This window comes from Terrapene carolina, unplaced genomic scaffold (genome assembly GCF_002925995.2).
Source record: "Terrapene carolina triunguis isolate 2854851 unplaced genomic scaffold, T_m_triunguis-2.0 Scaffold58, whole genome shotgun sequence".
NCBI lineage: Eukaryota > Metazoa > Chordata > Testudines > Emydidae > Terrapene > Terrapene triunguis.
This window is the reverse complement of record NW_020664409.1, coordinates 60059470-60072877: the sequence shown is the minus strand read 5'-3', so window position 1 is coordinate 60072877 and position 13408 is coordinate 60059470. Positions and strand designations below refer to the sequence as shown.

General features: G+C 41.0%; 1 protein-coding gene across 1 annotated transcript in view; it reads right to left on the bottom strand.

The window, feature by feature from the left end:
- LY96 (lymphocyte antigen 96) overlaps positions 1 to 4748 on the bottom strand; it is an 8754-nt gene extending 4006 nt beyond the window's left edge. The window contains exons 1-3 of the mRNA XM_026659652.1: positions 4640 to 4748; positions 1835 to 1921; positions 600 to 728 (exon numbers count right to left, since the gene is read on the bottom strand). Of these exons, the coding sequence (XP_026515437.1) occupies positions 600 to 728; positions 1835 to 1921; positions 4640 to 4748 (325 nt within the window). The remainder of the gene's footprint in view (positions 1 to 599; positions 729 to 1834; positions 1922 to 4639) is intronic.
- Between the last annotated feature and the right edge of the window lie 8660 nt (positions 4749 to 13408).

Genomic DNA, 13408 nt, shown 5'->3' with positions numbered 1-13408 from the left:
ATATGCACCTAAATCGATATTCAGAGGTGCTGAGCAAATGCAGTTCCCATTGACATGAGAAAGAACTACAGACTCTTCGTTCCTCTGGATTTAGTTGCCTAAATTTAGGTGCTCAAGTTTGAAAGCTTTGGCCTGCACGACTTGAACAATGCCAAAAAGAGTCTGTGCTATAGCTAGGATTAGTCCCTTGCCAGTTGCCCTCAGTCCCTTTCTTAGCCTACTGAATCATGCTGCCTTTACTGCTATTGAGCTGCCTGCCCCCTTCTGGCTGCTCAGCAGTTGCACTGGCTCAGCTAGAGGCAACCAGCTGGTATGAAATTTGTGGTGTCTCTAGTGATATCAATGGTAGTCTGGGCAGAAGTTCTCCTTTACTTTTCTAGGTCCCCCAAATTAGGGGGCTCGCAAAAACTGGCTGTGGTTAACATGGTTTTATATCAGCATCTAGAGCTATTCACAGACACAGAAATATCCCTGTCCGTGCTGGTCAGTTAAACAGCTTTCTAATGAACCTGCTAGCAACAACAGTGTTTAAACAGGATTGTAGCTAGCAGGGTTCTGTTCCCTGTTTGGCAAAGGAGAACTCTCAAGTTTATGCTTACCTCCCTTCAGAGTTCCACAAAATGAATAGTCATCATCAAATCCACTGCAAATAACTTCTTTCAATTCTAATACATTTCCAGCATCATACCATACATTGATGCTGCTCTCCAAAAAGATTATATCACTCCCTATTAAAAATAAGCAAAACATAAACTGATGAAATCTCCACAAAACACATTCACTCCCTACATGAGGTGAGAATCATGCACGCTAATGGTGACTAGAATATTAATCTTAGCACTCATATAGGCTGCAACTCAGCAAGATGTTTAAGTACGTGGCTACTGGTTGGGAAATTATTCTTTACTCCCCACCAAAAAAAAAAAAAAAATAATTAAGCTTTTTTTGGAGAGTGTTGTCGAAAAACAAAAAAAAAATGGAAAAAAATTTGGTTTAAAATGGCAAATTTTCAAGTTTTTGGCCAAAAAATATATTAAATGAAAATTGGAGTTTCCACTGAAACTGAAAAGCTATTTTCCATCCAAAAGAAATATGGAAAGTTTTTAACCATCTCCAGCGCTTAGACATATGCACCCAAGTTGTTCCATTGAAGTTAACGATCTACACAGTTGATTAAAATTAGACACATGCTTAATTACATTGCTGAATTGGGGCTACAGTTTTTTATATTTTCAAAGTGATGTATGAATTTAAATTAAATGAATCCAACAACCCTGCAAGTTAAATATCATCACCCTCACCCACCACCATTTTATATACTTGAATGAAAGGCACTGTGAAAGCTAAGAACATCAATCTGGTGCTACTTTTTTAGGTATTTATAAAGACACAAAGTGGAATAGCAGAGCCGGGAAAATTATTAATATATATTTACTGTCTAAGTCAGGATCTCCCTTCAAAGAGATCCACCAAGATCACATATCCCCTAATTTATGCGCAATAGTCATGAATGGTTGAGTAACTGCATGAGCAAATGGACAGTTGTTTGTCTAACTGACAATTGCATACACAACTACTTTATTAGTGTGTAAAATTATGGTAATTGCATGCACAAGTGAGTCACATTTTAGTGCATACATCTTTACATAAATGTGTTAGAAAATCAGGTTCTTTGTATATCATCATGATTTATCTTTTCATGTTTAATCATGAAAAATTTCCCCTAAATAGCCTTCTCATTTAGGATAGAGGTTTAGAATAGAAGTGACGTATCCTCCTGCAAATACAGAATTTAATCCCCCAAATTGGATGGAAATAACAAAAAGTGACTTACTTGGAATCCATAAAAGAGTAACTTTCCAACGACCTTCTCTAAAGGAACAAGGGACTATACTAAGGAAGAAAACATGGTCCATAGAATCTAAATAAAAAAATATGTAATAAAGTCAGCATGACTAGCACTCTCCATCAAAAAATGTTTGTAAATGATCCTTCTAGATGCCTTCTTAGAGGCAGAAATAACATCATTCCACTTTGAAATTAAGTATTAAGAACAGTAGGTTGATTGGGTTGAGGATATTTGTTACAAACACATGCTGCTATATTTATGTATGTTTTGAAGACATGCATTTTCCACACTGTCATTGAAGGGAGGCTGTTAACATGATTGTCAGACAACAATATCCCCACCCACACTGGAAGCCTGCTAGCAACAACAGGGCTTAAACTTGGTTGTCACTAGCATGGCTTCCAATGTACTGGAACCTTAGTAGATTATTCTGTATCATGGTTTGTTTTCTGAGTGACCACTGCTGTACATTCTACAAGATGCAGTTGTTAGTGTAAAATACAGGATATAGTACAAAATGCACTGCTTTTTCAGTGTTGGAAAGCCTATTATTTCAAATTTTTATAAGAAGTCATCAACCCACCTCCATCTCCACCCCACCTCTAGAGGGAATCCAGTTCAATACTTTTCTTTTAATGACAGAAATCATGCCAGGTTAGTTTACTTGTACTGTCTTTGCAGGACATGATGTACTATTTTATCCATGATGAAAACGTACAGTAACTCCTCACTTAAAGTCGTCCCGATTAACGTTGTTTCGTTGTTATGTTGCTGATCAATTAGGGAACATGCTCGTTTAAAGTTGTGCAATGCTCCCTTCTAACGTCGTTTGGCAGCCGCCTGCTTTGTCCACTGCTTGCAGGAAGAGCAGCCCGTTGCAGCTAGCTGGTGGGGGCTTGGAATCAGGGTGGACTGGCAGCCCCCCTATCAGCTCCCTGCTCCCCTAAGTTCCCTGTGCTGCAGCCGCCCAGCAGGCTATTAGTCGGCAGTTCAGCTGTCCCTCCCCCCACTGCCATGTGCTGCTCCTGCCCTCTGCCTTGGAGCTGCTCCCAGAGACTCTTGCTTGCTGTGCAGGGGGGAAAGGGGGAAGCTAATGTCAGGTTGTCCCCCTCCCCCCTGCTCCTGCACCCCGCTTACCCCTTCTCCATATAGAGCAGGGAGGGGACACGGACAGAGAGAGACAGAGAGTTTGGGGCAGCAGCTGCTGTCTCAACTTCCTGATCCACTTAAAAAGACAATGCACTTAAGAGTGGGTCAGCTTACTTAAAGGGGCAATGTGCATCTCTCTCTCCTGCACACAAGGTGTGTGTCTGTCTCTGTCTGCTATGCTGTCTCCCCTCCCTCGTGTTCGTGCTGCCTTGATGAGAGGCTACATTAACAACAATGTGTTAACCCTTGAGGGCTCAGCCGAGTGCTAGTTCATCATTTAGCAGTACGGCATTCCCTGGGAAATATCCCACCCTCTTCCACCCTCTAACTTCACCACCTCAACCAAGCTTCACAATCATCATAGCTGTGAACAGTATTAAATTGTTTGTTTAAAACATATACTGTGTGTATATCTATATAATATATAGTTTTTTGTCTGGTGAAAAAAATGTCCCTGGAACCTAAACCCCTCCCCGCCCCATTTACATTCATTCGTATGGGGAAATTGGATTTGCTTAACAACGTTTCGCTTAAAGTTGCATTTTTCAGGAACATAACTACAACGTTAAGCGAGGAGTTACTGTAATCTGATGGAGTATCTGGGGAGTGCTGAGGATATGGAATAGGTTGGAGTATAATGTACTGTGGTATTTACTGGTTGCTATGCTACTGTTCTTACTGTACTCTGCTGCTGGCTGATATTCCTAAGATATTGTAAATTGTATTGTCAGGGAGCCTAAAGCTCATGCATAGGCATTTAACATTTTAACAAAAAGAAAATAAATGCAAAGCAGTTGTAACAGCAAATATTCTCTCTATGTCTTAGGTTATAGCTCATTCTTACTAATAATACAGCATGAGTGATGCGTATGGATCTGTACAAGACAAGACACCTGCCCTGTGGAATGTACAGTCTAAGGCCCTGATCCTACATCAAGCACCATGTGGGCAGACTCTTCTGCCCACACAGAGTTCTGTTGACATCAGTGGGGTTCCTTTTGGGTGACTCAGTGCCAGGTCATGGCCTAAATTAGAACCTATGTACCACAGCAAAGGAGTAGAGGCAAAAGAGGAGAAACAATTGAGACCAAAGTGGAAAACTGTGCCCCACCTCCCCCCCGCAACTTCTTTTTCAACTTGTACTGAGTTAGCTGTCCCACAGTTTCACCCGTTTCCAGGGCCAATAGAAACTCACATGAAGTGTTCCTATTTTCCATACAGCTAAACTTCAAGTTCTATGACAATCTTTGTTCCATTTCTTGTCTAACTTGATTAATCACAGCACTAGAGAAGCACATTTAAATTTATCTTTTAAGTTTTCCCAAAGTCACCAACACACATGCCTGTCCTGATCAGAAGCTAACCTCTCTCCCATCCCATACCTTCCCCAACATGGACTGGTAATATCTATGGATGCACAGTGTAATTGCTATCATACAGAAATTGCAGAATACCAAAAAAATATATACCATCCAAGCTACCAAAAAAGAGCGAAATTATTCTTAAATCTCTAGTGAGTCATTTCTTTATCTTTCTGGACTCCTCAAAGAAGCAAATACAAGAGAAAGGAAGACAAGTGTTTGCTGAGAGATATCCATTCTTGTGCAAACACCACTGAAAATAAAATAATCCTTTACTTACCACAAAAGGAATACGATATTTCTACATCTGAGGAGCTGCAAAGCACTTTTTTTCCTTGTGATTCAGTGAATCCAGAAGTAAACAGAATGAAAAAAACAAGCTGAAACATGCTTGTATATCTTCAAGCCTTTCAAAAATAAAGGGGGTACTATCTGGGTGAATATTTTACTTGAACACTTTGTTTTCAGGAAAGAGGAACAAAGTTAGACTTAGTCATCACGAGCCACATGATTACTGGGGGGGGGGGGGTTTTTTTTGGTTTTTTTTTCTCAAATTCTGTGTACACCTAACTTGATATTTTACTGAATTTATGCCAGCTATCTTTGTAATAAAGTTATGGGAAGAAGGGGAAATTCTGCATCTGGATTCTACATTTTGGATTGTATTAGCAATGTGGTTTTAAGCCACAAATGAATAATGAAAGAGAAAATATTTTACACCAAATAGGGAAGTTGAAAAAATCTAAATAGATGATTACCACAATTACGTAAAAGGAAGTGTAGTTGATTTATCAGAAGTAGTGTCTCAAAGCATAATTACCATGGCTGAGGAGAGCTTTGCTGTGTAATATAAGAAATTTAGAAAATCTTTATTCAACTGATTTTAAAAAGTTCACTTTCTTATTGAGATACATTAGCCAAAGATTTTCCAATAACATATTTCACACACAGCTTACCATCACTAGGAAATCTTAGTATTTGTAATAAAATTGCGAGGAATCTAATTAGATGACAATGTCAAACCTAGCTGAGACAAGACTTAACCATGACTAGCTGACATGATGCAGAAGATGACCATGTCAGCTAACTCATCACAATCATGTTTAACACAATTAAATTTAGTGAAGACAAAGCCTACAAGCACATGAACTTGATATCATTTAGCAGCATGTCCTCTACACATGGCTATTCCTTTAGCCTTTCCCCCCTCCCTTCTCTTTTGATTTCTCTCTTTGTATTTATCATTTACTGTTCCTGTACTCTTGCCTGAAGAATGCACTTTGCAAAAGAGCACCAGGCCTGGGGAATTAGAGTGGGTAGGAGAAGGACCTCATGCATGGCATAATCCAGGGGTAGGCAACTTATGGCATGGGTGCCGAAGGTGGCACGCGAGCTGATTTTCAGTGGCACTCACACTGCCCGGGTCCTGGCCACTGGTCCAGGGGCTCTGCATTTTAATTTAATTTTAAATGAAGCTTCTTAAACATTTTAAAAACCTTATTTACTTTACATACAACAATAGTTTAGTTATATATTATAGACATAGAAAGAGACCTTCTAAAAATGTTAAAATGTATTACTGGCACGCAAAATCTTAAATTAGAGTGAATAAATGAAGACTCGGCACACCGCTTCTGAAAGGTTGCCGACCCCTGGTATAATCAGTAAGAGGCATGAGACTGACCTAGCTATAGGAAAGACCTCCTCGACCATCAAACATGGGGCCCCTGATGCAGTGCCCACAAGTAGTTAACCAACATTTAAAAAATAAATGAAAATAAAACCCCTCACCTCTACATTATTCCCTCTTCTGTGTTTCTCACTGTGTTGGGCCTTCTCTGTCTTACAATATACTAGAAGTTCTTTGGGGCAGAGATTTTCCTTATTTCATGTCTTCCTTAATGATAAGCACATTGTTGGTGCTTACAAATGAGATTTGGAATATGATGCAGATGAGATTAATAAGCCCACTAGACAATACCCAAGTCACCATGGATGAGGCACACTCAGTCATGTGAGGCCAATGTCTATTGTCTTCAAGAGAGGGATGACTCTGAGACCTGAGAAGCTAGGTGATTCTTTCACTGTCTTATCCGACTGCATTCTAATGACTATTTGCTAAACAGATGTCTATAATATTTCTCTAATCATTAATTTTTGCACTTTTTATTTCTGCCAGACTTAGTAAAGAGCTTAAGGTCAAGATTTTTAAAAACAGAATCCTAACTTTAGGCTTCTAAATCTATTCTGGGCTTCTAAATAAGTGGCTTGATTTTCCAGTGGTCTGAGCATCCAACAGCTCTCATCGAGTTCAGTAGAAGTTGTTGGGTGCTTAGTATTTTTGAAAATCAGATCACTTATTTAGGAGCTTACATATAATTTAGGAGCCTAACTTTATGCTAGAATTTTGAAAATCATAGCCTACATTCCAGATTTAAGACTAGTTTGAAACCAGTAGTCCAAAATTTTCAAGTACCTTGAGTATTATAGTTCTCTCTATCTTTCTATCTACAAGGACAAGACAAAACATTTATGCAACAAATTTCACTTACGCCGATTACCTCAATTCTGAAGACTAGACTGGATCAACACTCACTCAACAAAATCAGGACTAATTCAGTTCTCAGCTATTTATATGGGTATCAAAGCTTATCACCACCTTTAAGAGGGGACAACTATTGTCTGACTGAAACTATATGTACAAATTTCTTCCAAATATATTTATCCTGGAACCTTGTATTAATGATATTACTATTTCATCACAATTAACCTTCCTGATTCTTAAATATTTTTGCATGCCCTTCATAGATCATAAATTGTACTTATCACTAAGCAACAGTGATTTCTACAGTGTAAATACATATATTTAATTATTCTTTTCATTTAATTGATTTCTTCTGCACATAAGAAATCAATTAAAAGATTACATACAAAAAAGCAACTTTGATAATTTTATCTGACCCCCACCACCATAGTATCTGAGTGCCTCACAAGAATTAATGTATTAATACAAGTATGAATCTCTCACAACATATGTGTAATATAGAGGCGTATTTTACCCATTTTATATATGGAGAACAAGCACAGCGAGATTAAAAGCTTGATTTTCGGAGGTTGTGTTTCAGAAGGCATGATATCTGGAATCCAAGGGGGTTGGAAAACAACTTTCATGGTGACCCTAAAGTGGTAAGAGAGTGATAGAATCCATTAGATGCCCACAACACTTGGTAGGAACAGTGGGGACTTCAATAAAAATATGAGATACTACCAACTAATTGATTGTTAGTGAAGTATATGAATTTCTAAAGGAGATTACAAATTTCAAGTAAGAAACAACAGCTTGTTCTAAAATATTTTCAAAACTATATGAAGATCACTAGAGTTACTCTGGATTGATGATGTTTAAGATCGGGGCATGCACAAAGGGGTGGCAAGCAGGGACATGAGCTCCCTCAATAATCGGTGGGGGCATAGAACTCCTCCAGTGGCAGGGAGAGCTTGCTCCGCTAGCCCCAGGGGGAGAGTGAGCTTCTCTGGCCCCAGGGGGAGCTGACAGATCCTCTGGCCCCGGGGCCACAGCAGGAGCACAGAACATGCCCCTCCAAAAGCCATCAAATGTTTATTCCTGCGCACACCCCTGTTCAAGATTGAAATTAAGTTTGTACACGTGGCTTTCAAGTTTAAAAATCCTCTAAAGGAAAACAAACAATATAATACAATAGGATGGAACTGTTTCTTGATTGCTGAATTTCTGTAGTTTTCTTAACTAATATCCATATTACAAAGTACAAGCACATATTTTAGCTATCATGTAATTATATATTGTGATATGTATGCATCCCTTGTAATCCATATCCACCATATATTTATTTTCCAAAATTACTTTTGCAGTGAAAAAAAAATCAGTTTTGCTTAAAAAACAGCAAAATATGTAATTAAATAAGAATAAGTGGCAGAAAGGCAGAATGAACAGACAGCAGATTAAAAACGTTTTCACATTTGTAATGCCAAAAAGAAACAGAAGATAGGGAAAGGATTTAGGGAACAGAATGTGTCATAATAATACAAAAATTTTGGCATATTAAAATAAGAAGTGTAAGATAGAAGGCAGGCTCTTTATTAATTATTGTCAGTCCTATTGTAACACTAAGCACCCCTATAGTCACACCCTACACACAATTGTAATAATCTTTGTACAAAATATGCCTTGTGAGGTATCGTTTGAAAACTAATAACTCACTACTAATAATCTTGTGTGATGTATGTATGTGGTGGGTATTAAGAGTTATGGACCTATGCTGGAATCATAACTAAAATGTGTTCAAGCAAGGCACATCAGGGGGAGTTGGTAAACAGGACTGCTTAGACAAAAGAACATGTATTTGATTCTCTGACCGGCCCAATCTTCGGCAAAGACAATGAAGGTCCATTTTTACATATTAGGTAAACAAAGCTATTAAGCTAACAAGTGGGGAAGAAAGAGCATGAAGCTTCTTTCACCATCACACTCTATGTCATCTTCCCTACAGCTTAAGTAAACTTTACTTTGATGGGTAACCCTCAGAAGAATAGATTTCGAAGGTTTACTGAGCTATATAGACAGGGGGCTGAACCTCAAGTGATAAGCAATTGAATCAACTGATTGAATAGAATATTAGCGCATCAAATAAGGTATTTTATGAATGCCTGTAACATGCTGGTGATTAATATCATTGTAAAATGTATGTATTAACACTATATAAGGAATTATGGATACTCATTGATATTAGACTGTACAGTCTGCCCAGACAGGAGGGAATGTCACAGCTATCTACCTGTCTGCTATTTAAATCAAGCATGGCAGAATCAGAAACAATAGAAGCCCTATTTATATACAGGGAGATGGGAAGTCCACAGGAAGGGGAGAACAGCAGGTGGTCAGCCTCCTGGTGGACACAGCAAGCTAAGCACACAGGAGGGCTTCCTGCCTCCTGAAGCAAGGTCACTGAACTTTGGGAGATATAAAAGCAGGGAGAAAAGCCATCTTTGGCATCCATTACTGGACAGACACAAGGGAACAGAGCCCTTGCAAGCTGAGAAAGATGGATCCTTCAACCAATGGAAGAGGTTGAAATTTCTGGAATTGAATATAGGTGAGAAAGCTGTTTAGGTAAAGATCTTTCACTGAAGAAGGCAAGGGAAGCCCGTATCATGTACTTTTGTTGAAGGTCCTGACTGAGAAAAAGTCAGCCATGGCTGGGAAGAATGACTGGTGAGAAAAAAATATCTTGAACAAAGCCTGTATCTTGCTATATTAAGTTTTAGACTTTTAGATCCGGGATTTCACATTTATTTGCTTGTAACCCTTTCTAACTTTATTCCTTTCACTTAGCATCACTTAACCTATGTCGTACTGGTAGTAAATTTGTTTTATTTTACTGTAAACCAGCTCAGTGCGGTGTATTCACCCCAGGTAAGTTAATAAGCTGTGATGTGCTTTTGTGTCTTCAGAGGAGCAAACAAACCTTATTATTTCTCTGAACTGTCCAGGAAAGGCTGGACATGGCAGAACACACAGTTTTGGAAAAATCCAGGACTGGGAGTGTATTGGGGAGCCCCTGCAACTAGTAACCGAGGCTAATGGGGCTGTAGACAGGCTGCTGGGGTCAGAGCTGCTGAACCTGGGCTGTCTAGAACACAGACACTCAAGGTGTGACCTGCATGCTTATAGGCTGGTTGTGAGCAGCCCACATTAAGAAATACAGCACCAAAGCATTGTGAGGCACCCAGAGTTACAAGGCAGGTGGTGACACAAGCCCTCACTGGACCGAATTGCATCCCAGAATGTGACATCTTTAGATTTAGCAAAGGATACAAATCAAACTCAAGCAGATACAGATCATTAGTACAAAAGACAATATCCACTAGCTGTCAGGAACTCAGCTGGTTCCAGGCGCAGTTGCCTAGCTGTGATATGTGATGCTGTATGAAAAGGAAGATGACCATTTATATCATTGTTGCTCCCACTGTTGCACAATTGCAGTAGATCTGATACGAAGTATGTCATGTTAGGTATCAATGGAAAAGTTGTAATCTGCTAAGTATGATAATTCTATTTATATGCATGTTTCATTTTTGCATCTGAAGTTACAAATATATAGCAAATATTCATATCTCAAACATGTGTTTTGTTTTTGGGTGACACGCACAAGGTAAATTTACATTCAGTCTAGCCAGCCCTGTGTTGATGGGCCATTCAGGGGAATCAGCTCTTCAATGAGCTCTTCCTGAAGACGTCTCAGACAGCGAGGAGCCAATGGCTACCCCGATTATTCCGCAAAACATGTAAAGACATGTGATGTGGACATGTGACCTAAGACTCCATCTTTGCCAGTAACTTTCCATGCACATGGGCTATGGGCATTGTTTGGGATGGTAACTTTCCATGCATACGGGAGAGGGTATAAATTGCAACTGAACATCTCCATTTTGCCTCATTCCTGCTCCAATTCTCTTGACTGCGGATTTCTAACAAAAGGATTATTTTGAACAATGAACTGAGGACCTTCCAATCTTTTGGAAGTTTCCAGAGAGACTTTTGCGCAAGCCAGGAGACTAATCCATCACTGCTACAAATCTGATCTAAGGACTTTGCAATCATTTGTAATGTATATGACCTTTTAACCATTCAATAACTCTCTTTTTTCTTCTTTTTTATTATTAATAAAATCTTCAGTTAGTTTACTAAGGATTGTCTGACAGCATGATATTTGGGTAAGGTCTGAGATACATATTGACCTGGGGGTAAGTTTCTGATCTTTGGGATTGGATGAACCTCATGTATGGTGAATTAGATTTTCAGAACCTCTCATCATTATAAGACCCAGTTTGTCTGGATGGGAACCAAGGGCTGAAATGCCTAAAGCGGACTGCGTTTTGGCTTCTTGTTATCCAGTGTGGTGCTACGGAAGCTCTGTTGTTACCGGTTTAGTGATTCTAAAATTAGAGAATAAGCCACCAGTTTTTGGGGTATGTCTGCCCTGTTTCTTGCAGTCTGCCCTGAGTGTGGCATACTCAGTATGGTCCATTCTAGGCACCAGTCACACTAGCAACCTAGTGAGCTCAGCTGTGAACTCCTGATTGCTAACTCCTGGCTCAGACCATTGGCTTGTCTCCCAATCACGCCTCAGGTTCTGCCCTCTGATTCTGTGTGGACCACTTGGCCAGACTCCTGCCCTGACCCCTAGGTCACACCACCTACACCTCGGTGGGTGACAGTTTGAGCAGCCCACTACAAGACAAAAGAGGACTTAACCTAACAGCATGAAGACCCCCTCTGGCCCCAGCATGAGCCCCACACACCTTCTCAGACATCACTGCAGGCCTGCAGGAACTGCAGGCTCAGGTTGCCGCACTACATGACCAGAATGCTGCCCTCCAGGCCCAGGTACAAGCCCAGGCAGTGTCTTCTGTCCCTGCAGCTTTCACTTCCACTTTCCGTGAGCCTAAGCTGCCCCTACCCAACAAGTTTGATGGGGATGAATCATGCCAAGTTTTGGTGGTTCCTTCACCAATGTCATCTCCAGTTTATGTTGCAGCCACAGTGTTAGCCCACAGATCAGTCCTGAGTGAGCTTAGTACTTAGTTTACTCACTGGAGAAGTCCTGAAGTAGGCATTCCCATTCCTGGATGGGTTCAGTCCTCTCCTTGAGAACTTTGTACAGGCAATGGTGGGCATCTTTGATGATCCTAATTAAGAACATTCTGCAGAAGCTGCTCTCCATGCCCTCCAACAAGGTCCCAGGTCCGTCACCAAATATGCAGTGGAATTTTGATGTCTGGCTGCAGATACCTACTGGAATGAGGCTGTGAAGTGATATCACTTCAGGCAGGGACTCAACAACCCTACCAAAGATGAATTAGTACAGGTAGAACCTTTGCCTAGCCTGGGAGCCTTAACTGATCATTTATTAGGACTGATGATTGGCTAATGTACCAAGCCCAAGAAAACCACATGCCATCTGACCCCTACAGGCCAGAATTCTTCCATCTCCTGGAGCACCAGTGGCCCTACCAGAGCCCAAACCAATGCAAGTTGACAAGGCCCGGCCCCACCTCTTCACTGACTAAAAGAATTGTTGCTGGGCATGAGATTGTGCTAGTATTGTGGGATGCCTGAGCACATTGCAGCTGGGTGCCCAGCCAAAGACCAGCCCATACCTCTGGGTCAGGAAACACCAGAGCTCAGCCCCAGTAGGGGAGCTAGGGTGGAGTTGGCACTCCACTCCTCCCAACAGTGAACCATGCTGCTGCCCATCTGCTGGAATCTTGGAAACCCCTAACCAGCACATTAGACTGCTCCATCTCGCTCTTCAATTCCGGCCTTCCTCTACAGTATAGGATATGGATCACTTGCAGATTTAAACTAATGTAAATGATAGATTCTCTGTAACTTGAAGTCTTTAAATCATGATTTATTTGAGTACTTCAGTAGCTCAGGCAGAGATTAGAGGTCTATTATAGGAGTGGGTGAGGTTCTGTGGCCAGCAATGTGCAGGAGGTCAGACTAGAGGATCACGATAATCCCTTCTGGCCTTAAAGTCTATGAGACAAGCCAGGGCCGAGGAGCCCTCAGGGGGGAGATTCTTTTTTTAAACCTGGTGGCAACAGCAGCACAGTGGCTGCTCAGTGCAGCTGCACCAGACCTGCTTCCCATCCATCCCTTGCTCCACCCCTTGCTTGCTGCACTCCAGCCCAGTCCCTGTCTAACTCCAAAGCTCTGATTCTTAACTCCTGGCTCAGGCCACAGGTTTGTCTCCTGACCATGACTCCAGTTCTGCCCTTTGATTCTGCTCGGACCACTAGGGCAGACTCCTGCTCTGACCGCTAGGTTGCACTGCCTACATCTCAGTGGGTATGTCCACACTATCCGCCGGATCGGCAGGTAGCGATCGATCTATCAGGAATCGATTTATCGCGTCTCGTCTAAATACGATAAATCGCTCCCCGAACTCGTTCCCTGTCGACTCTGGAACTCCACCAGAGCGAGAGGCGGAAGCAGAGTCGACGG